The sequence below is a fragment of the Pelophylax lessonae genome, assembly GCF_965119305.1.
Source record: "Pelophylax lessonae genome assembly, chromosome: 5".
In the NCBI taxonomy this organism is placed as follows: domain Eukaryota; kingdom Metazoa; phylum Chordata; class Amphibia; order Anura; family Ranidae; genus Pelophylax; species Pelophylax lessonae.
Genome location: NC_138772.1, coordinates 549,329,191 through 549,355,066, shown reverse-complemented (window position 1 = coordinate 549,355,066; position 25,876 = coordinate 549,329,191). Strand labels below are relative to the sequence as shown.

The following is a 25,876-nucleotide window of genomic DNA, read 5'->3' as shown; positions in this document are numbered from 1 at the left end:
CAAGCTTGTGCCTCATCGAAACGTTGATTAGAACTCTTATAGTGCGTTCACCTTTTCAAGACCCACGAGTGCCGATCTCTTTTTTGGTTTATATGCGCTGCAGTCTCTGCTGTGCACCCGGGCCCGTTTTTTTTTATCCCTGATTTGTGTGCGGTGGCAGCCATTGGATATTATATATATTATCTCACAAAAGTAAGTACACCCCTCACATTTTTGTAAATATTTTATTCTATCTTTTCATGTGACAACACTGAAGAAATGACACTTTGCTACAATGTAAAGTAGTGAGTGTACAGCTTGTATAACAGTGTAAATTTGCTGTCCTCTCAAAATAACTCAACACTCAGCCATTAATATCTAAACCGCTGGCAACAAAAGTGAGTACACCCCTAAGTGATAATGTCCAAATTGGGCCCAAACAGCCATTTTCCCTCCCCGGTGTCATGTGACTCGTTAGTGTTACAAGGTCTCAGGTGTGAATGGGGAGCAGATGTGCTAAATTTGGTGTTATCACTCTCACTCTCTCATACTGGTCACTGGAAGTTCAACATGGCACCTCATGGCAAAGAACTCTCTGAGGATCTGAAAAAAAGAATTGTTTCTCTACAAAAGGATGGCCTAGGCTACAAGAAGATTGCCAAGACCCTTAAACTGAGCTGCAGCATGGTGGTCAAGACCATACAGTAGTAGGAACAGAACAGGTTCCACTCAGAAGAGGTAATTTTAACGGTTACCAGTTTAGAGTTACAGGGGAGGTTTTTTGCTAGAACTATTTCTCTCGCTCTTAACGTTTGCGGCGATACCTCACGTGTTATATGAACACTGTTTACATTTTTGGGCACGACTTACATATGCATTTGCTTTGGCACGCGGGGACAGGGTTTAATAAAAAAAAAAAAAAATCTGATCACTTTTAATGCTGTCACAAAGAATGTAAATATCCCTTGTGACAGTAATAGGCAGCATATTTGAATACTTCCGATTGCAATAAATTACTTGTGTAAAAATGTCCACATGTAAAGATGCCAGAGGGCGTATAGTGGGTGACTAATGAGTATAGAGAAAACAAAGATGCCAGAAGGAGTCCATATGAGTGATATGTAAGTGCACCCAGAAAGTAATATAGTAACCTCGTAGTGGAAAAATACTGATTGAGGAAAGAGTTCCCAATGAAGTAACATGTGAATTGTGAAGAGAAGTGCCAGATTGGCCGAAAGGCAAACCCATGCCATTGGCCATGGAGGAGTAGGAGGAGGGAGGACTCGAGGAGACGCAGGGGAATGAGGACTGAGGAGAAGCCGCCGCTGCATGACTCTGATCTTACGAAGATATGAAGGGCTCTGTGTATGGTTTCTTGCAGGTGGCAATGCTAGGGTGTGCGGGCTGGTGTGGTCCGGTCCGGTTCGTCTGCCGCATTCCCCCCCCCCCCAGCCCATGGAGCACCAGCCGTCACTGACCACAACATACCTTTACAGGTCTAGTGGAGTCCATGGCTCGACTGGTTATGGTGGGTGGTCACAATGTTATAGCTGATCGATGTATATGCAGGGTCGGGACAAAGGAGTGGCCAGGAGGGGCAGCTGCCCCAGGTGCAGTGGTTTCTTGTGGGAGGTGCCATGTAGTAAAATGCAACCTCCTCATTACATATGTGCCTTAACTTTCATTCAAAATCAGTGCAAGATGCCTAGCTAAGTCAGAGAAGGTCCCATAATAAGAATTTCACACTTCTGGATTTATGTGAAACCTGAGGGAAGCACGCTTCAGCATCTTCCCCCTGGTCACTGGATGCCCTTCTCCTGACAGTACATACATAATCGCTTCACAAGCCATTTTGCAATTTATTATTATAAATTGCTCTGCCCCTTTCCTTTATAAAAAATGTCAAAGCGCAGAACGGACATACGGCGGAAGGCCTTCCAAGAGACAAGAGCGGATTTTTTTTCCTATTTTTCGGGTCCAGCAGGCGGCATGGTTAATGATGAATTTACATCATGTGAATAGATATCGGTATGTAAATCCGTCATCAATCACGCTGCCTGCCGGACCCGAAAAAAAGAAGAAAAAAACCCTTGTTAAAGGGGGCTTCCAGGTTCCGATAAGCCCGCTGCCTGCAAAATCCCTCAACCACAGCCCAGGGTTGTCGGGAAGAGGCCCCTGCCCCCATGGTGCTCTGGGGTGGGGCCCCAAGGCACCTATTCCCCTCCCCCCCATGTTAAGGGCATGTGGCCTGCTATGGTTCGGGGGGGGCTTGCTCGTCCCCTCCCCTTTCCTGACCTACCGGGCTGCATGCTCGAATAAGGGTCTGGTATGGATTTTGGGGGGGACCCCGTGCCATTTTTTATTTTAAAATTTAGGGTTTTTTTGTTTTTGTTTTTTTTACCGACCCTTTTTTTTTTTTTTTTTCTTTTATTCAGCTGTCAATGGGGAAACCCATTGACAGCTGATGACTCATCGGGTGGAAAGGACACCACGGCCCCCCTCCTTAACAACCAGTTTACACTGCATCCTGATTGGGCAAGGCTTTGCCCAATCAGGGCGCAGAATGCACTGTGCAGCACTCAGTGCATTGCATGGTGTTCGTCGGGGTGAACACCCTGTACATTCGGGTGTTCGACAAATGGCCAAACAGGCATGTTTTCGGCCCGGACTCATGCTCAGGTCGAACCGTTTGCCCACCCCTAATTGTAAACTTCCATTTCTCCAGCACAGAAGCAGGTAAGAATCTGTAACAAAGTTGGGCGATCGTTGCAATGTATGCAGTGGTGTATTTTGGTATTGTGCTGCCCTAGGCAAGACTAAAATTTTGCACCCCCCCATGTACATTTTCCCCACTCCTTCCTTTTTAATGGATGTGACTCCCTCCAAAAGTCCCAATATGAACCCCTGAGATCTTACAAGGGGGGGGGGTGAGAGGGGGTAGGAGAGGGAGAGAGAGGGGGGTGAGAGAGAGAGAGGGGATGAGAGAGAGAGAGAGAGAGAGGGAGAGAGAGAGGTGGGGCATGAGAGAGAGAGAAAGAGAGGGGTGGGTGAGAAAGAGAGGGAGAGAGAGAGGTGGGGCATGAGAGAGAGGGGGTAAGAGAGGGAGGGGGATGTGAGGGAGAGAGAGGGTGGTGAGAGAGAGATGGGGGGTGAGCAAGAGAGAGGAGAAGGGGGTGAGAGAGGGGTGAGAGAGAGAGGGGGGGTTAAAGAGGAGGGGTTGAGAGAGAGAGAAGGATGAGAGAGAGAGGGGGGGTGAGAGAGAGGGGGGGGAAGAGAAAGAGAGGTGAGAGAGAAAGAGGGGGTGAGTGAGTGAGAGAGAGAGGAGGGGGTGAGAGAGAGGGGAGGTTAGAGAGAGAGGGGGGTGAGAGATAGAGGGGAGGTGAGAGAGAGGGGGGGTGGTGAAAGAGAGAGGGGGGGTGAGAGTGAGAGAGGGGGTGAGAGAGAGAGAGAGAGAGAGAGGGTGAGAGAGAGAGAGAGAGGGGTGAGAGGGACGGCTCTAGCAACCAGTGACCAATAGAGTCTCAGGTGGAAGAGGGGCAACTTTTTTGCTGCCCCCCCTGCAAAGTGCCGCCCTAGGCCTGGGCCTTGTCGGCCTAGGCCAAAATACAGCACTGAATGTATGGGGTTCACCCGGCCAGAATGTTTTGTTTTTTTTCTTTTAACAAAAGTGGTTTTACACTTTAAAGTGAAGTAGGCTGATTATAAAAAAAAAAAAAAAGAAGTGGACTTACTGACTGCCAGGACGAAGATGGAGAACACGCCGATCACCTGCCACAGCCGCAGTCCCCAGAACACCACCGTCTCTGAGTTCACCGGGTCCGGCTTCTGCTTCGGGGGATCTGTGGGGGCCTAAAATATAAATCAGAGGATTTCATTTAACTTTTTGCTTTCCAAATAAATACATTCGGAATTATAATTCATCAAAATCTATATTCTGTTACTACAGAGGCCTAATTATAAAGAAGGCGAAAAATAAATCAGATTTCCTGACTCGTTCCGTACATTCTCTGATGGGATCTGTTGGGTGAGAATTTTGCAAACCATTAATAAGCAAAAAAAAAAAAAACAACACTCAGGATCCCCTCCGCTATATTATCCATAGAAACAAAATACACCAATAAAATTCATATTTTCTTCTTTAACCACTTCTGGACCGGAAGGTTTTACCCCCTTAATGACCAGGCCATTTTTTGCGATTCGGCACTGCGTTACTGTAACTGGAAATTGCGCAGTCGTGTGACGCTGTACCCAAATAAAAATGATGTCCTTTTTTCCCACAAATAGAGCTTTCTTTTGGTGGTATTTGATCACCTCTGCAATTTTTTTTTTTTTGCACTATAAACAAACAAAGAGCAACAATTCTGAAAAAATAATAATAATATTTTTTACATTTTGCTATATAACATTCCCAATAAAAAAATGTAAAAATATTTTTTTTTTCATCATTTTAGGCCAATTTGTATTCTGCTACATATTTTTGGTTTAAAAAAATCCCAATAAGTGTATATTGATTGGTTTGCGCAAAAATTATCGTGCTTACAAACTAGGGGAAAGATTTATGTCATATTTAATTATATATATACTGTATATTTTTTTACTAGTAATGGCGGCGATCTGCGATTTTTAGCAGGACTGCGACATTGCGGATGACAGATCGGACCCCTAACTGACATTTTGGACACTTTTGGGGGGACCAGTGACATTACTACAGTAATCAGTGCTATAAATATGCACTGTTACTGTCCTAATAACAATGGCAGGGAAGGGGTTAATATCAGGGGCGATCAAAGGGTTAAATGTGCCCCTAGGGGGTGCTATATAGGAACAGTGGTCTCTATGGTCATTTCAAAAGTCCCTCCCCCTACAGTTATTAATCACTTTCCTAGGCTCAGATTTAACCCCTTGATCACCCACTAGCATCCTCAGCATCCTCTTTCTTGAATGCCGACACCCATCCACTGACTATCCTACTCTTGGGGTGCCCCCCCTCAGGTCAGGCCCCTCGCCACGAGCCCCTGTAATCACGATAATGTTTTTCTAGGGTCTCCAGTGTCCGCCCCTCAATCAGTTCCTGGACCTCTGGGTTCAGCTCCATTCCTCTGTCCCTCAGGATGACCTTTTGAGGCCACGTGCCACTGCTACAGAGGAGGAGGCAGCCGCCCCCCTCCATCCAGGACTCTGCATCTCCCAGCCAAAGACCCCACAGCACATGTGCTTCTGGCTTTTATACAGTATCCCATGATGCAGTGGTCCTCAACTCCGGTCCTCAGGGCCCACTAACAAGCCAAATTTTAAGTATTACCTTGAGGAGATGCAGACTAGAGTACTGCAATCACTGAGCAGCAAATGATATCACCTGGGATGTATTTCAGTTATCTTGCAAATCTGGCCTGTTAGTGGGCCCTGTAGGCCAGGGTTGAGGACCACTGCCATAATGCACCGAGGCAACCTACCCCAGCCAATCACCAGGACTGTACCAAAGCCTATGCACCCATTTGACAGGTTTCCTCCTACTATCCACCATGCCTCCCTATTGGACCAGTGTGAAACTCTCTCTAGACATAATGGATGACATAATGAGCTCCATGAGCAGACCTGTCAGGGAATTCGTGTGAGACGTCTGGCGCATGGATATGCGCATGCGCAGGGTATTTCCAGAAAAATGGCTAACAGGCGTACGCAAGCACGCAATAATTCGCGCATGCGCACGCACAGACGCACAATTACTATTGGCGCCAGACAGGCTATTTAAAGGGAGCTTATTCCCATTTCCTTTGTTGACTGATCTTCAGCTGTTCCCTGTGTCCTGATTGTTCCTGTATGCTTTCCCCTTTGCTGACCTGGCGTGTTCTGGACCTGACCTTGGATTCCACTTCTGCCTTTCTGTTAACTTTAACCCGGCTCCGTTCCTGACTTTGGCTCTGCACATGACCCAAGGGTACCCGTCATGTACTACCTCCCTAAGATTCACAAGAATCCTGTTAACCCACCAGGCCGTCCCATCATCAGTGGGATCTATTCTGTGACCTCAAGGATAGGTAAGTACATTGACGGGTACCTACAGCCACTGGTGGTTTCCACTCCCACCTTTCTGAGGGACTCAACACAGGTGATTCGTCTCTTGGATGAGGTAGTGTGGAGGGATGGCTATCTGCTGGCCACCGCGGATGTTGCCTCCCTCTACACTATCATTTCCCACGAGCATGGTCATCAGGCGGTTTCTTCCTTCTTACAGAGGGACCCACTACTCATCCCAGCCCAGAGGGAGTTGGTCCTGGACCTCCTCTCCTTTGCCATGACCCACAACTACTTCTGGTTTGGGGGTACCTATTACCTCCAGACCAGGGGTGTTGCTATGGGAGCCAAGTTCGCCCCTAGTATGGTGAACTTGTTCATGGCAAAGTGGGAGGAGGATTTCATCTTCAGGGACCAACAGGATGAGCTAGTGATGTGGAAAAGGTACATCGACGATGTCCTCCTTATTTGGAATGGCACCGTCGAGTCCTTATCCCGGTTCTTCGAGGAGTTGAATATTAACATCTTTGGGATACGCTTGCAACATGAGGCGAGCGCGTCTAATATACACTTCCTCTATCTTAACATCATGGTTAAGGACAATAAGCTGGCGACTACAACTTTTTTTAAAGCCACGGATCGTAATGGCTATATTGGCACCGACAGCTACCATCATCCTTCGTGGCTGAAGTCGGTGCCTAAAAGCCAGTTTACGAGGATTCGTAGGAATTGTACCCTAATAGACGACTATTTTCAACAAGCACAAGTCCTCAAAGGGAGGTTTCTGGATAAAGGTTATTCTAATTCAGAACTTGATTTAGCCATTCAGGAGGTAGCTGGCTTAGATAGAACGAGCATGCTATCTGGCTCCAGGGCTAACAGGGAGCCAAACACAGGTTTTACCACTGCATTCGTGACCCCATACACTCACCAGTTTCGGGATATTAGGAAGATTTTTAACCGACACTGGAAGGTATTGAGGAACGACAGGGTACTGGCTCCTGTAGTTGGAGAACGCCCCACAGTGGTGTTTAAAGGTGCACCGCCTCTAAGACTTAAGGTGGCACCCAACATTGTGGATCCCCCTGTTAGGATCACTCATCTTTTTCCTGAAATAAAGGGATTCTTCCCCTGTAGGCGGTGCGTGGTCTGCAGAACAAATGCCATCAAAGAACGTAGAGTTCTATCTTTTTGTTCTAAAGTCACGCACAAGAGTTACCCTATTGATACGTTCATTACTTGTACAACAGAGAACGTAGTCTATATGTTGGAATGCCCTTGCGGGTACCAATATGTGGGCAGGACCACCCGTGCTATGAAAACTAGGGTGAATGAACATCTGGGTAATATCCGTCGTGGCTTCCCCAAACATTCAGTTTCGAGACATTACCTGTAATGTCATCATAAAAAAGCTGTGGGGACTAAGATTATTGCCATTGACAAATTCACCCGACATTGGAGGGGGAGCAACGTGAGGAGGGAGATTTCACGTCTTGAGACCAGGTGGATATTTGACCTGAAGTGCTATACTCCCTTTGGTCTCAACGTGGATTGGGATGTCAACTGCTTTATCAACAACAGCTTATGTGCAGGTTGACTCCCCAGGTTCCTCCCTCCTCTGTTGCATATTGACATTTCCCTTGTGTCCATGACCCTCTGCCAATGTACTTACATTCGAGTAAGATTTATTTCATTTACATCGTCTGTAGGTCTCACCATTATTTTTACCTTTCTCACTTCAGTTTGTGATGACGTTAGGTGTGCATTATCTCTCCATTGTAATTTCATCTATTCCGTCTCCCCAACCCCTTTATGGGTTTGGGGGCACCTATGATCCCTGCTGATCTTTTAGGGACCGTAGTGACATGCTCTAGACTGGATGCTATAGTGCCTCATATGCATTGTGGGATCCACAGATTTGCTGCAGATGGGTGGGGAATGATGTTTTTACTGTTTAATATGTTTTTACCATTTTTATGGAATTTGGTCTTTATTATGCATAATTCATGTGCTTTTATATTTGTGTGTTTTTTTGTAATTTTTAAATTTGGTTGCAAACTCACATAATGCTTTTTTTTATAATTTGTCAAAGACTTTTGGATGTAACTTGATTGTAATTCCAACTGATTGCTGACTGGAGGGGGTTTCTTACAGGGAAGACCTGGTGCGATTTGAGTGGCTTTCCTGGCTTGCCCTGGGCGGCTGTGGGACCTATATCTCTTATCGCTGCTGTCTTTGTTGTTTTTTTCTACCCCCCCATGTGCCATATATGTTTTTTTTTTTTTTTGATTCTGGCAGCGCTTCACAGCGTTGTTGAATGATAAACAGGAAGTGCGTCATCACGAACGCCGCAACCGGAAGTGCGTCATCACGCACCGGAAGCGGAAGTGCGTCATCACGCACCGGAAGCGGAAGTGCGTCACCACACACCGGAAGTGATGCACTGACCACTTCCTAAACAACCATATAAAAGCGTGCTGCTTTAGGGGGGCTTTTGCCTTTGAAAACGCCTTTGCAGGACGAAACGAGTCAGGCACGCTAGCCCCCATGCAGACACGCTGTTCGAGTCGCGGCCTATCAATTGATTCATGACATGCCTGTATCAAGCAGCAACATGTGAGTTTTTTACCTTTGTATATAATAAAAGTTTGTACATACTTCACCATGTGCGCCCCCATTTGTGTTATTGGAGGTAATCCCTTATGCATACCTGGGGTCTATTGAGGTCTACTGGATCTGTGGTCCTATCCGGATGTCCTGTGGATGACTGGAGGAGAATTGGATGCATCGTTTGTCTCTGGTGATTGTAATCGCACGCCTGTTTGACCTTCCTTAACAGGGGGTCCAACTTTCTGGTAAGGGTACACCCTTTATTGTTTGTGTGATTTCTGCCGGATACTTCCTTTGCAAGACTGGTGTTGGATCTACGGCCATATTTTCCACATCTGTTACTTTTTCTCCACATGGACTCATGGACTCTGGTTTACCTCTGCAAGTTTTTAGCTAGTTATCTGATTTAGTGGCGCTGTACTTCTCCTTTAACATGACTTGGTACCTCGCTGCCCGCCTGTTGATGACCCCGGCTATTCTTGAGACTCTGTTCCTGCCTCTGATCCTGGCTCTCGGAGCTACTCGAGTGCTTGCCTGGCTGTCTGCTGCACCAGCCCCATACATTGCTGTATGTTCCAGACTCCGGAATCCTGACAAGCTGCCCATCCAGAACCATCAGCATAAGCGGAGTGCCCCTTTAGTCTGGACCAGTACTTTGAATAAAACTGCTGTTCCTGCTTCTCTGGTTCCACAGCCTCCTCGGATTCGCATTCCCTGCTGCAGGTTCTGCAATCAACACCCAGAGCCATTCGAGTCCCTCCTGTCCCTCGGCACCCTCTGTCTCATCCTCAGTGGGGCCTGGGCAGGAGATATAAGAGAGGCCGACCTCGTCAATTCAGTCTCCTCTCAGGTACGTGACAAGACCTCACTAACAGATCCTGCTCTCTGATAGGCAGAGAGCAATATAGATTTGCCTGCTGCTCCTCTGATAGGCAGACAGAGCCAAAAACTATACTCTCCTACTAGCACCTACAGTGCCTTGCGAAAGTATTCAGCCCCATTGAACTTTTCGACCTTTTGCCACATTTCAGGCTTCAAACATAAAGATATAAAACTGTAATTTTTTTGTGAAGAATCAACAACAAGTGGGACACAATCATGAAGTGGAACGAAATTTATTGGATATTTCAAACTTTTTTAACAAATAAAAAACTGAAAAATTGGGCGTGCAAAATTATTCAGCCCCCTTAAGTTAATACTTTGTAGCGCCACCTTTTGCTGCGATTACAGCTGTAAGTCGCTTGGGGTATGTCTCTATCAGTTTTGCACATCGAGAGACTGAAATTTTTGCCCATTCCTCCTTGCAAAACAGCTCGAGCTCAGTGAGGTTGAATGGAGAGCGTTTGTGAACAGCAGTTTTCAGTTCTTTCCACAGATTCTCGATTGGATTCAGGTCTGGACTTTGACTTGGCCATTCTAACACCTGGATATGTTTATTTGTGAACCATTCCATTGTAGATTTTGCTTTATGTTTTGGATCATTGTCTTGTTGGAAGACAAATCTCCGTCCCAGTCTCAGGTCTTTTGCAGACTCCATCAGGTTTCTTCCAGAATGGTCCTGTATTTGGCTCCATCCATCTTCCCATCAATTTTAACCATCTTCCCTGTCCCTGCTGAAGAAAAGCAGACCCAAACCATGATGCTGCCACCACCATGTTTGACAGTGGGGATGGTGTGTTCAGGGTGATGAGCTGTGTTGCTTTTACACCAAACATAACATTTTGCATTGTTGCCAAAAAGTTTGATTTTGGTTTCATCTGACCAGAGCACCTTCTTCCACATGTTTGGTGTCTCCCAGGTGGCTTGTGGCAAACTTTAAACAACACTTTTTATGGATATCTTTAAGAAATGGCTTTCTTCTTGCCACTCTTCCATAAAGGCCAGATTTGTGCAGTATACGACTGATTGTTGTCCTATGGACAGAGTCTCCCACCTCAGCTGTAGATCTCTGCAGTTCATCCAGAGTGATCATGGGCCTCTTGGCTGCATCTCTGATCAGTCTTCTCCTTGTATGAGCTGAAAGTTTAGAGGGACGGCCAGGTCTTCGTAGATTTGCAGTGGTTTGATACTCCTTCCATTTCAATATTATCGCTTGCACAGTGCTCCTTGGGATGTTTAAAGCTTGGGAAATCTTTTTGTATCCAAATCCGGCTTTAAACTTCTCCACAACAGTATCTTGGACCTGCCTGGTGTGTTCCTTGTTCTTCATGATGCTCTCTGTGCTTTAAACGGACCTCTGAGACTATCACAGTGCAGGTGCATTTATACGGTGACTTGATTACACACAGGTAGATTCTATTTATCATCATTAGTCATTTAGGTCAACATTGGATCATTCAGAGATCCTCACTGAACTTCTGGAGAGAGTTTGCTGCACTGAAAGTAAAGGGGCTGAATAATTTTGCACGCCCAATTTTTCTGTTTTTTTATTTGTTAACAAAGTTTGAAATATCCAATAAATTTCGTTCCACTTCATGATTGTGTCCCACTTGTTGTTGATTCTTAGTTACATAGTTACATAGTTAGTGAGGTTGAAAAAAGACATCAGTCCATCCAGTTCAACCTATGATGCGTGTGTGTGTTTGCTTTTAACCGTACATTGTATACCCCTGTATGTTGTGGTCTTTAAGGTGTCCATCTTCACAAAAAATTACAGTTTTATATCTTTATGTTTGAAGCCTGAAATGTGGCAAAAGGTTACAAAGTTCAAGGGGGCCGAATACTTTCGCAAGGCACTGTACCTAGGAGGGTGCTACATACAATATTGTAGACATCATTTCTCAACGATACGGACATAAGCGAGGGCAGATGTTTTGTGCCGACTGTTTCAAAAGCTGGAGCCGGGACCTGCACTCTGTGTGCGTCCCAGCATGCGTACCACTAACAACTGGATGTGACGAACTGAGAGACCGGGAAACTACGGCGACGCGTTTCGTACCTCCCACAGAGCGTTCTCAAAGACAGGGGTCCCCGGTCAGTCAGTGGTGGACAGATGGACATCCGCTCACTTAACTTCCTGTTCCCTTCCTGTTGGGTGTATTCGGCTCCAGAAGGTTTGATTGATGAATTTGGGCCTGCTCTGTGGTTCTAAATTGAGTTTATGCTCTAATCTTGGGCGTTATGCAATAGCACCCGGCCTGGGGAAATTTGCACACCTCTATCTCCTTATTTATCAAGAGTTAAAACTCAAAGTTGTGACAATATATGGAACTTATATAAGAGAAGGTGTATATAATATTCACCCCAAGGTTATCCCTTATGAACATATACACACTAGCAGCGCATATACTGTAGGACACAGTCTCCAAAGTCCATGAGTTCAATGCCAATGAGCCAAAATTCATCAATAATTTCAACAATGCAGTCCGTGGCATAATCAGGTGAATGATTAGTCCGTGCTTATTATACAAGATGATGTGCACCTTCACCGCACCTCTGTGGACCCCCTGTGGTAATACCCACGTACCCTTGTAACATGTATATTGCACCTTACAGATCAATCCTCTGGCAAGGCTCCCTAAACCGGTCCCTTGAAAACAAGCAAAAAATACAGGCCACCTGGACAGCAGGCGATCCAATGGATATCTCCCAATCCCAGCAATACCATGCAATCAAAAGGGGGAATTCATAGTGTATACCGTAGAAACCAATTTTATTGTATTAAAATGTCAATATATACACTCACATTTGCAGTATGAAATAATCACGTAGTAAGAACTAGGCACCCTCACGGCTGTGCGTTCTAACACCGCTTGTGGTCCTCTTACATTCCGTGGCTCAATACCAACCAACGGACTTCCGGGTTTCTGGGTGTGACGTCAGACGCTCCGGGTTGCCGTGGTGATCGCGTGCTCACGCCCTAACGCGTTTCGTCACCAAAGGACTTTAACGGAGGGCTTCCGTTGATATTATTGATGAATTTTGGCTCATTGGCATTGAACTCATGGACTTTGGAGACTGTGTCCTATATGCGCTTCTAGTGTGTATATGTTCATAAGGGATAACCGTGGTGTGAATATTATATACACCTTCTCTTATATAATTATCTTGTAATTAATAGCAGCTGCTATATGTGTTATTTTATAATCTTATTAATCTAACATTTGGATTGTGATAACTTATCATCCATATCCATAGCGCTGAGTGAGTGAGTTATAGGGACCCATTGGTCATTTATTCTTACCAGAAGCGTAACTACAGGGGTTGCAGGGGTTGCAATTGCAACCAGGCCCCATGCTCCAGGGGGGCCTGTGTGGTTCCCCTGTACACCTGGATAGGAGGGGCGGCGGGGGCTCCCCTGGTCCCCCCCTCCTACTCTGCTGCAACCCCCCCCACCCCCCCGTGCTCCCTCCCCTCTCCTGCCGGTTGCTGCAGGGGATGTGTCACAATAGAGAACCAGGAAGGGGTCGGTAAATATGTAATTTACCAGCTCCTTCCTTTTCTGAATGGACAGAGTCATAGTCAGTGGCATTGTAAAAAAAAAATAAAAAAAAAAATAAAAAATAATACAATTAAAATACCAAAAAAACTACTGACACCAGTAGGTGAACTTCCAGGATCGCAAAGGTCACACTTGTGGGGAGGCCCCAAGATGGCAGGAAGGGGGCCCACTGCAGAACTTGTTAAAGGGTCCCGCTGTGGGACCGTAATAAAGGGCCCCGCAACGAGAGTAAAGGGCCCCAGGATCAATGGGAAGAGCCCCAAGCTTGAAGGGAAGGGCCCCGACCAGGGGTCTGAGGGGCCCTTCATGGTTTCTTGCACCAGGGCCCTAAAGGTTCTAGTTACGCCTCTGATTCTTACTCTAATTTTTTCTTTATATGGAACTTCTTAATAATTAAAGTGAAAAAACAAAGGGGTGAGACTATTAAAAAAAAAGTTCAACCACTTCCAGTAAACTTTTTCCCCCCACATTCCGCCGCTGATGAAGGTGGATGACTTCAGTCACAGGCGCCGTTATTGAGGGGAAAAAAAAGCCACTTTGACACTTTGGAAAGGAAAACAAGTAAAAGCTATTTTCATTTCTTTCTGATGTCAAAAACAAGATTAATCAATCATGGAGATTGATTTTGCGGCGATGATTTTGTGAAAAGAAAATTTTAAGCCCTTCGCAAACTTTCACTTATGATAAGTGGACTGACGGCGCCATCTAGTGGAGGAAAGTCAGATAACAGCATCTTACAGAGATGGGGAAACTTCTTGTAGTGTGTCTTTTGTCAGTCTCCGGTAAGAATGCTGAAGATAAAGAGAACAAAAATATCCCAGCACTGTATCATGGACTTCCTCCAGAAACTGCCAGGCCAAAAGGCTGACAATATAGACCAGAGTTTCTCAACCAGGGTTCTCCTGGAATTTACAAGGGGCTCCATGAGCTAAGAGCAATTTCTACATCTCAGATACACTATATAACCAAAAGTATTGGGACGCCTTTACACACACATGAACTTTAATGGCTTCCCAGTCTTATTCCGTAGGGTTCAATATTGAGTTGGCCCACCCTTTGCAGCTATAACAGCTTCAACTCTTCTGTGACGGCTGTCCACAAGGTTTAGGAGTGTGTCTATGGGAATGTTTGACCATTCTTCCAGAAGAGGTGAGGTCAGGCACTGATGTTGGACGAGAAGGCCTGGCTCACAGTCTCCACTCTAATTAATCCCAAAGTTGATCTATCGGGTTGGGGTCAGGACTCTGTGCAGGCCAGTCAAGTTCCTCCACCCCAAACTCGTTCATCCATGTCTTTATGGACCTTGCTTTGTGCACTGGTGCTCAGTCATGTTGGAACAGGAAGGGGCCATCCCCAAACTGTTGCCACAAAGTTGTCCAAAATGTCTTGGTATGCTGACGCCTTAACAATTCCCTTCACTGGATTTAAGGAGCCAAGCCCAACCCCTGAAAAACAACCTGAGATGATAACCCCCCCTCCACCACATGATACATGTTTCGGAGCATGCACAGCTCCTTCATTAGACCCTGAGCCACGCTGATTGTACACCAATACAGGAAGCATTCTCGGACATCCGTTTACCGAGTCCCAGCTCCTCCGATCCTTGAAACAGGCCACTGATTCACTCCAGCTCCTTGTTCAGCTTTTAATGCTCTACTTCTTGTAAGTGTTTTTATACCTTTTATGCTTTATTAAACGTGATATACTGCACTTAGAGGCGCCTTGTTTCCTTGAACATTTCCACATCCTCCTCCCAAGTGCTGCCCGGGTGCATGTATCCCCACACCACCCATTTGATCCAGGACCTTATCCCATGGAAGGGCCCACACACACCCTGTCTACCTTCAGCTAGAAGAGTCAGTAGACGAGTGTCAGTCAAGGGGATGCTAGAGAGTGTCCTGAAGATAAAGTAGTTGCATCAAGTCTGCTGCTAGAGAGAGCAAGAATACTTCAGGGCCCACTCGCTGGCACCACTTTTACTGAATACTTCAGAGCCCAACCACTGGCACCCCCTTTACTTTTCAGGGTCAACACTGGCACCCCCTTAACTTTGCTCCTGCACCGGCTAGCTTGCTCCTGGATCCCTCTGACCTTCTCCGGAGTGGTCCCCTCTCTCTAGGCAGACCCCCAGAGGCAGTTTGTAGTACTCATGACTGGGAATGGTTTCCTGAAACTCAACCCCTCTCAGCTCCACTGGTCCTCAGCACACCGGATCCTCTCTGCAGCTCATCTCAGCTCTCTGTCCCCTGAGGCAAGCCGACTGGGAAACCTGATTCCTCTTGACAGGAGGAGAGACAGCCATACTCTCCCTCCTGGGACTCTGCTTCCCGCCAAAGACGCTGTGTCATGTGCTCCCCTCAAACTTATACCCACTCCCAGAATGCTGCCTTTCTGGGGTAGATACAAGTCTGGGTGTGCCACTGCCATTGGATGGATTTCCTCCACTGCCCAATAAGAGTCCTCATTGAGCACAGTGGGGAGACTCCCCAGTCTCAACAGCCACACCTGGGAGACATGACAGTCCAGCTGAAAATCATGGCCCGGCTGATAAGCAGACAAGGCCTACTATACTTTACCTAGCACCTACCTTGTAGGGTGCAACACTTAATTCTTCCATACAAGTGGCGGTATGGTTAAAGCAGTGTTTCTGCTTCTACAGGTAACCTGGTGAGGCCAAGTGAGAGTTGTCCTTATTTACTGTAAATAGTTCAGTTGGGGTATCCCACTATTCCCTTCTCCCATCCAAGTTCCACAATTAATATAAAACCAAATCCAGCGTTTTTCCTCTTACAGTTAACAGAAACCTCAACTAGAAAATATAAGAGATCGATAGTGAACCACCTATTACATGCTGCGAGAGTTTGTATCCCGAGGAGATGGAAAAAAGAAACGGCACCAACAGTAAAAGATTGGATAAATAAAGTAGAAGAGATAAATAGGATGGAAGACCTGATTTCAACAGCAAGGCAGTGTAGAGAGAGATATAATCAGACTTGGGGGAAGCATGGAATATGTTCATTCTATCGGAAGAAGGAATGAATATTATGGGATGAAATCCTAAAGTAGGTAGGCAGGACCATTGGTCCCCCCCCCCCCCTTTTTTCTTTTTTTTTTTTTTGTTGTCTGGTTGTTGTCTGTTTTGTTTGTTCAAAGGAGGTAAATAGAAAATGTGGGTGCAGGGTAATTATTGTCTCTGCAGTGGGAAATAGTAAGGATATGGATATTCTCTGTTTATGGTGTTTCGAAGTTTATATTGATATATTTGTGATAAATGAGAATTGTGAATGTAAACTGTACCTTTAATAAAGATTTGTTCCTGGTTCCCGGAGTACTTCCGGAGCGATATGCGCTCCAAACCTCCGGAAATGCGGTTCAGACAGCGGAAGTAACGGAAGGACGCTCTACGCGTTTCGTCATTTGACGTCATCAGGAGCAGCCTTTTTTGGGGTTCCCTGTTATCCCATTTCATGGTGCACTTTGGCACTATATCACTTTAAAATGTTACCATATATATATATATATATATATATATATATATCTTTTGTTATGTGATATCTAATGTGTCACGATTTATACTCTGATTTACTGTTATTTACTTATTTGCCCATTACCTATTACACACTTTGAGGCAGAGCCAAACACCCCCCCCCCCCCCGTTTTTCTTGAACGGTCCCTAAGTGATTGTGTGCTGGTAATCAGAGGAGACCACGCAAGTCATCACACAACAAGCCATACGAAGACAGTGGTACATAAACATCAAATGGCACCTGGTAATGGCAGCACAAACTCTCCTAGAAGTTCCAACCAGGTGGCGGAAGAGCCTAAATATCACAGCCAACTCAGTGTAATGGTTCCTCACAGTAGGGTTGTTATAGCACCGTCCCTATGCAGTAGAAGACACAAGAGCAAGCTTACAATACCAGACAGCATCTGATGAAGGATGTTTGATGGACAGTTTGGATCCCCAACCCCATGGGGTATACTGGTTGGCAAAATTATGTGTGAAGACCCTCCTCCACCAGAACCTTTCCCTGCCCTAGACACACTGTCCACAGTGGTGTATTTAGGTTTGGTGCTGCCCTAGCCCTGACTAAACTTGTGCAGCCCCTAATTTAAATATGACCCACCTCTTCCTGTAAAGGCCACACCCCTTCCTGTTTATGACCCGCCCTGTCACCTGTAAACCACAGACCACAACCAGTCTATCGGTGCCCATCAGTCCAGCCTCATTAGTTCCCATAAGTTCAGCCTCATCAGTGCAGCATATCAGTGCGGCCTCATCAGTGGCCATCAGTACAGCCCTATCAGTGGCCACCAGTGCAGCCTATCAGTGCCCATTAGTGCAGCCTATCAGTGCATCATATCAGTGCCCATCAGTGCCGCTTCATCAGTGGCCATCAGTGCAGCCTCATCAGTGGCCACCAGTGCAGCCTATCAGTGCCCATTAGTGCAGCCTATCAGTGCATCATATCAGTGCCCATCAGTGCCGCTTCATCAGTGGCCATCAGTGCAGCCTCATCAGTGGCCATCAGTGAAGCCTATTAGTGCCCATCAGTACCGGCAGGTAGCAGTGTGACCGCTTTATGGGGGTGCCAGACTGATTTGCCCCATAGGACTGGCACTATACTAAAAGTGTAGCGCAAGCCAGTGGCATATTTGCCAACATTTAAAAAAAATTTCCAGGGACACTTTGCAGCACAGCTATCAATTACTTACCACACCCACTTCCCTGAAGCTCCGCCCACTTATCAGATTATAGGGTCTACTCAATATAGAGAGAATTACAGGAAATTAAAAAGGAAATTTCAAACTTAAGTCCACAGTAGCAGAGTTGGAATAATTCTCCCATTCAGCTGCACTACTTCTGCGTAACATTTACGGGAAGACCGATTAACGGACGCTTCCAGGGACAATGTTTAATTACCCGGGACAGGCTCCTATTTGCCGGGACTGTCCCAGCAAAAACGGGACAGTTGGCAAGTATGCGGTGGGGGCCCTTTTCGTGCGAGAGCCAGGAGCAGGGCCGGTGCAAGGATTTTTGCCGCCCTAGGCAAAATAAAAATTGCCGCCCCCCCCCCCCCCCATATGACCTACCTTCACTACATCAGCCAAGAGCCAGAAGATCTCTGCATTACGCACGTGTGAGCGCAGTGGTTGATGTAGTGAGGTGGGAAGCAGTTTAAAGGAACACTGATGGGGGGTAATTTCTGCTGTGACCTGTGTACAGTCCCCACCAACCTCAGCTTCTCCTCCCGGTTGGTGGTTGGTAATAATGCAGCTTCACCGCCATCCATGTGAATAAGGTCATGGAGACAGCCAATCACAGATCACCATCAGTCAGACGAGGTCAGCATTTGGGTAGACGGGGACACTGTCCATTATACACAGCCCCCCCATATCACACAATACAGCCCCCCCCCCCATATAATACAGCACACCTCCCATATCACACAATACAGCCTACACAAAACAACCTCCCCATATCATACAATACAGCCCCTCCATATCATACAATACAGCCCCCCCATGATACAATGCAGCCCCTTCAATATGATACAATGCAGCCCCCTCCATATGATATATGGAAGGGGCTGCATTGTATGATATGGAGGGGGCTGCATTGTATGATATGGAGGGGGCTGCATTGTATGATATGGAAGGGGCTGCATTGTATCATATGGAGGGGGCTGTATTGTATGATATGGAAGGGGCTGCATTGTATCATATGGAGGGGGCTGCATTGTATCATGGGGGGGGGCTGTATTGTATGATATAGAGGGGGCTGCTATGATACAATGCAGCCCCCTCCATATGATACAATGCAGCCCCCTCCATATGATACAATGCAGCCCCCTCCATATGATACAATGCAGCCCCCTCCATATGATACAATGCAGCCCCCCCATGATACAATGCAGGCAGCCCCCTCCATATCATACAATACAGCCCCCCCCATGATACAATGCAGGCAGCCCCCTCCATATCATACAATACAGCCCCCCCCCTCCATGATACAATGCAGGCAGCCCCCTTTATATCATACAATACAGCCCCCCCCCATGATACAATGCAGGCAGCCCCCTCCATATCATACAATACAGCCCCCCCCCCCCCATGATACAATGCAGGCAGCCCCCTCCATATCATACAATACAGCCCCCCCCTCCATGATACAATGCAGGCAGCCCCCTCTATATCATACAATACAGCCCCCCCCCCCATGATACAATGCAGGCAGCCCCCTCCATATCATACAATACAGCCCCCCCCCTCCATGATACAATGCAGGCAGCCCCCTCTATATCATACAATACAGCCCCCCCCCATGATACAATGCAGGCAGCCCCCTCCATATCATACAATACAGCCCCCCCCCTCCATGATACAATGCAGGCAGCCCCCTCTATATCATACAATACAGCCCCCCCCCCATGATACAATGCAGGCAGCCCCCTCCATATCATACAATACAGCCCCCCCCCCTCCATGATACAATGCAGGCAGCCCCCTCCATATCATACAATACAGCCCCCCCCATGATACAATGCAGGCAGCCCCCTCCATATCATACAATACAGCCCCCCCCCTCCATGATACAATGCAGGCAGCCCCCTCTATATCATACAATACAGCCCCCCCCCCCATGATACAATGCAGGCAGCCCCCTCCATATCATACAATACAGCCCCCCCCCCCAATATCATACAATGCAGCCCCCCATGTATGAAGAGTGAGGCCAGTGTCCGGGTGGGGGAGTGTACTGTGTTGTCTGTGTGAGGGGTGGGAGAGGACGGGACACACATCATCTCACCTTGCATGCTGTCCTCGGCATGTGATGGGGGATGGGAGACTGTCCGGTGTCCAGCAATCTGCTTCTGCCAGAAGTTGAACACGGAGCAGAGGGGGGGGGGCGTCTGGAGAGGCACAAGCCCAGCTCCCTGAGTGTGATTGGAGATCGGCTCCTGATCTTCTTCAAGCAGAAATCAGCTGGAGGGGCGGAGACCGGAGGGCAGTGAGCGCCGAGCTGGATCCCCAGGATTCTATGGAGGGCACTTCTGGCGCCCCGACTATTCTAATGTGCGCTCTAGACAAGTGGTGTGTGCTGCCTGGGGCTCGCTTGCTGTAGCGCTCAGGCGGCACAGCATGAGGAGTGCCACACCGGCCGGTCCACTACTGATTCGGGGTGCAGAATGGCGGCGCCCCCTGTTAAGCTGCGCCCTAGGCAGCTGCCTTAGTCGCCTTACTGGTAGCGCCGGCCCTGGCCAGGAGAAGGATGTTTTCTTCCATGTGGGGTGCAGCTTTTTTGCTGCCCCCCTGCAAAGTGCTGACCTAGGCCTGGGCCTTGTTGGCCTAGGCCAAGATACAGCACTGCCTCACCAGTGAGTTCCTGTCCCTAACTTAGCCATTTCACAAAATGCGCACCAACTGCAGCCTGACAGTGCTATTTATTAGCTCTGCCCTCACTAAAGATGGTCGTGGAGGTCATTCAGCACAGCAGCGTCCAATCAGGTGGTTGCTCCCCTGATGACACCAATGGGGGCCTTAGAGGAGCAAGAACTCCCCTTAGCCTCCCTTCCCTCTGAACTTGCATCGCATTCGGACAAAACGTGTGCAGGACCCTTTTTTTGGTCCGCACCAGAATCCTGTCCGAATTGACAGTTGGCACTGCGATATGCGAACTGATCTGGGGGTGTCTTTACTTTGTATTGACACCCCCAGCGATTCGCATAAGGCAGTGTGAACTGCCTGCGAGTCGGGTGCCATGCGGGAACCCGAAGTGGATTCGCAGGGTTCCCGCACCAATGTGAACCGAGCCAAATATTTACGTTTATCTCGTTCTGTTTTCATTTTTTGAAAACAGCTAGAAAACGGTTTTAACCACTTGAGGACCTCCCCATGCAGATGCACTGCAGCAGGGCGGTCTCCCTGCGCGAAATCACATACACGTATGTGATTTTGTGAACAGGGTCTGGGGCCGTGTGTGTGTGCGCTGCCGGCGACCCGCTTCCACTGTGATTGGACACAGCAGGAGCCAATCGAGGGGTCCGGCGGACGCGATGCCCGCCGGGACCCGCCGATCGTTCACAGGAGAGACAAGACAGATGGCCATTCTGTCAGAGAGGAAGATGGAGATTCTGTGTTTCTGCCAAGCAGGAACACGGATTTCTGTCTTCTTACAGTTAGGCCACCTTACAAACAGTTAGAAAGCACTCCCTAGGAACACATTTAACCCTTTGATTGCCCCTGATGTTAACCCCTTTCCCTGCCAGTGTCATTAGTACAGTGACAGTGCATATTTTTAGCACTGAACACTGTATTGGTGTCACAGGTCCCCAAAAAGTGTCACTTAACGTTAGATCTGTCTGCCGCAATGTCGCACTCCTGCTAAAAATCACTGATCGCTGCCGTTACTAGTAAAGACATTAATAAATAAAAATTCCATTAAAATATCCCGTAGTTTGTAGACGCGATAACTTTTGCGCAAACCAATCCATATACGCTTACTGGGATTTTGTTTACGGAAATATGTAGCAGAATGCAGATTGGCCTAAATTGATGAAGAAATTTGATTTTTTTACATTTTTTTTTATTGGATGTGTTTTATGGCAGAATGTAAATGTAGCACCCTCCTAGATAGGTGCTAGGAAAAAAGCATTTATTTGCTCCATCTGCTTATCAGGGGAGCCTAAACTTTAGTTAGGCCTGCTCTCTGTGCTCAGTGTGCATTCATTTGGTCTGAGGGAGTGTCCCCACTGCATCCAATAGGGAAGCCTGTTGGGCAGTGGAGGAAACCTGGTCAATGATGCACAAGCTTTTGTGGCAGTCCCAGTGGGAGGGCACCACCGCAGTGCATCCTGAGATTGATCATATAAGCTGAGAGCAGATGAGGCAGGGTGTCTTTGGCGGGAAGCAGAGTCCCAGGAGGAGGGTGACGGCTGTCTCTCCTCCTGTATGCAGAGAAAAGTGGTCGCAGGCAGTCGGCCTGGTGAGCCAGGTGTGGAGCTGAGCCTTGAAGGTCCTGGAGAAACTGACAGTGGAGCTGAAGGCCGAGCTGCCTGGGAAAAATAGTGTCCGCGTGAGTACCAGGGGGCTTGCCAAAGGGTCTGCCCAGGAAGGGGGACCACTCCAGAGAGGTCAGTGGACAGAAGGTCAGCGCACACAGTCAGCAAGAAAGGGGGTGCCAAAAAGAACCCTGAAGAATAATCTACCAAGTAGTTTGTCTTTCATATACTTCACTTCAGGGTGAAGTAGCAGCCTTGCCGCATTCAACATAGATAGAAGTCCTCAAGATTGTGCATAGTTTGCTAAGTTGGAGTATCCCACTCATCTCTTCTCCAGTCCCATCACAAAATAAAACCAAAAAAAAAAACAACAAATCCCCTGGACTGTTTACAGACTGAACCAAGAACCTAGAGTACTAACAATTAACAAATCGTTGCTATGGGTAACCCAGGGGAACCCGCTTTAAGCAGCTCCCAAGGGAGTAGTGCTAAATTTGGGGGCTCGTCCGGGATGTCGCTCTGGGTTACCGGACTGGTTGCTAATGGGAGTAGTGCTAAATAAGAAATATTGTTTTGTTTTCTTTTTTTTCAAAATTGTCGCTCTTTTTTTCTTGTTTATAGAGAAAAAAAAAAAATCTCACAGTTGATCAAATACCACCAAAGGAAAGCTCTATTTGTGAGGAAAAAAACACATCAATTTTTTTATTTTGGGTACAGCGTCGCACAGCCGCGCAATTATCAGTCAAAGTAACGCAGTGCCGTATCGCCAAAAATAGCCTGGTCTTGAAGGGGGGTAAATCTTCCAGGGCTTAAGTGGTTAATATGCTGAAATAGATTGATATTTTTTCTTATATATGTTTCCGGTGTCCCGCTCGCCGGTATAGTCCCAGTCTGCAATGGGGGCATTTTTGCTCCGGAATGATGGCAGACACACCCCGGACTTTGCATTAGTGGAAAGTTGTAATTAAATTATCTAGATTCCTCGTCACATCTCTGATATATTCTTTCATCCAGGTAGAAACTACACCTGTCACCTGTTCCCCGCTGTCAGCGTCCCCCCCAGCGTCTGTACGGGATCAGTAGGCAAGGTGAAGAGCGGACAGACTCACTTTCCTCGGTAATTATTTATTTATGGGTCTTGTTATCCAATTAAGTGATACCAGGGAAGGTGGAGGAGGGGGCACAAATATGTAGTCTAGAAAATGGGAGCAAACCAGTGTCTACAGTTCCAGTGCCATCGTTTTCGTCGACTAAATTAACACAATTTTAGTCTACTAAAATACGACTAAAACTAAAACAATTCAGATGACTAAAATACGACTAAAACTAAAATGGCATTTTAGTCAAAAGACTATAACTAAAACTAAATCGAAATTTGCTGCCAAAGTGAACACTGGTGCATGCTCAAAGCTTAATAGCATAAATAATAAAATATTAGATTTTTCACTCCAGGACCAGCAGTAGTATATAATGAGTTTGGAAATTGTAGAGAAATGCTTAAATAATGCGTTACAAATTACAATTGAACTACACCTATTCCATTATAGATGACTAAAATGAGTTATAGTCGACTAAAATGTAGGACGTTTTAGTCGACTAAATACGACTAAAACTAAAACACTTGCAGAAGACTAAAATGGGAGTAAAACTAAAATGCCATTTTAGTCCTAAGACTAAGACTAAAACTAAATTGAAATTTTCTGCCAAAATTAACACTGATGCAGTGCACTGGGGCCCCGCCTACACAATCACCCATGAGAGTAAAAATGCAAATTATCAATAAGACTATATTTATTGGTACCTCCAACAAAATCAGTCTTTAAACACTTCAGCTCTGGAAGGTTTTACTTAATGACCAGGCCATATTTTGCGATTCGGCACTGCGTTACTATAACTAACAATTGCGCGGTCGTGCGACGCTGTACCCAAATAAAATTGAGGTCCTTTCCCCCCCCCCCCCCCACAAATAAAGATTTCTTTTGGTGGTATTTGATCACCTCTGCGTTTTTTTTAGATTTTGCGCTATAAACAAAAAAAAAAAAAAAAAAAGAGCGAAATTTTTGAAAAAACACCAATATTTTTTATATTCTGCTATAAAATATTCCCAATAAAAAAAAAAATTAGAAAATCTATTTTTTTTTTTATCAGTTTAGGCCAATTTGTATTCTGCTACAAATTTTTGGTAAAGAAAATTCTAAAAAGCGTATTTTAATTGGTTTGAGCAAAAGTTATCGTGTGTACAAACTACGGGATAGATTTTTGGACTTTTTCATTGTTTTTTTGTTTTTACTAGTAATGGCGGCGAGCAGCGATTCTTAGCAGGACTGCAAAACTTTTTGGGGACCAGTGACATTACTACAGTAATCAGTGCTACATAATATGCACTGTTACTGTATAAATGACACTGGCAGGGAAAGAGTTAATACTGGGGGTGATCAAAAGGTTAAATGTAAGCCTAAATGTGCTTACTAACTGTGGGGGGGGACTCTCTGACAGGCACACAGAGATCGGTGTTTGAGCTTATCTGAGACACATGATCTCACTGTGCCTGTCTGACAGGAGAGCCACCTGCTTTGTTTACATAGGCAGACAGCTCTCCTGTCAGTTTCTGTGAAGATCGCGGGGGGCCAGCCGCGATCGTGCCCGCTCCTCCCATGGTCTGACTCCCGCTGTGTCTAAATGTAAATGTACGTGATTATGCACAGCCGAGCCGCCCTGCCGCAGTCAATCTGCGTGGGGCGGTCAGCAAGTGGTTAAACAATAAATGAATAAATAATAAATAATTTTTAAAAAGGCTATTTTTTTTATATATATATATAAATGAATAAATAATTAATAATTTAAGAAAAAAACCTAAAAAAAAATTATTTCATTAAATCAATTAAAACATTTTTTTAAAAAGCGGAAAAAAAATAAAATGCGCTGATATCCTTATTAATTTGGGCATCAATTGTATACAAAATGAAAGTGACATGCAGAGGTTTTGGCTTTGTGAACATACAAAGACAATATTATATTCTACAAAAAAAGTTAGTATTTCCCCTTTCTGTCCTTCTTTCCTTTCTTCCATGCTGGCTTCCACTTTAGGCTTCTACATCAGTCCCCCCCCCCCCCCCGCCCTTGCGGCTTGTGCTGCGGCTGTCCTGGTGTGTGCCTGTCTCCCGGCGGACCTTGGAAGCAGGCAGGCACTCCTGCTGCTGTGGGCACCTCTCCATGGCCCGATTAGCCTGACAGCTGTGGCAGGCCAATCACAGCTTCCAACTTCGGCGGCTGGGTCTGATGAACACACACGGACGGGAGTCAGACTCGACTGTCCTGCGTGTGCCTGTTCCCGTGGAGGCGGACAGGAATTCCTGCAGTTGTGGACAGGGCAGGTGCTTCCACTAGGCAAACTAGGCAGCCGCCTACGGCGCATTGCCACCTAGGGGCGCAGCCATGAGTCGGCACTCTCTCTCCATCATTAATGATGCTTGTGAGCTGAGGGGAGAGGCGGCAGTGGGCAAGGAAGAAGGGACAGAGGAAGAGGATAGGTGTCTGGGGCAGTGGCAGAACTACCAGGCCTTGACTTTCCACCGCTGTTTGGGGGGGCCCAATAGGCAGGAAGGGAGCCCACCGGAGTGCTGCCTGCATGATGATCTTCTTCGGCTGGAGCTGAGTGGCCTAAACCCCGAGCAGGAAGTGATTCTCTGCACTGAGCTGGTGGTCAGCCGTTCACGTCCCTGGGTCGATATTAAGCAGGGAGGGGAGGAGAGCTGAACTTGAGCCGGAGCTCGGCACTGACTGCTGCTTCTCCATCCACCATGAGCCGGTTGGAGCCGTGGTGAGCACT

General features: G+C 46.6%; 1 protein-coding gene across 1 annotated transcript in view; it reads right to left on the bottom strand.

Annotated features, from left to right (window-relative positions):
- The window catches only part of TMIE (transmembrane inner ear), a 184,354-nt gene that overhangs the window by 113,149 nt on the left and 45,329 nt on the right, over positions 1–25,876 (bottom strand). Inside the window, exon 2 of the mRNA XM_082258797.1 lies at positions 3,711–3,828. Coding sequence (XP_082114923.1) covers positions 3,711–3,828 — 118 coding nt within the window. The remainder of the gene's footprint in view (positions 1–3,710; positions 3,829–25,876) is intronic.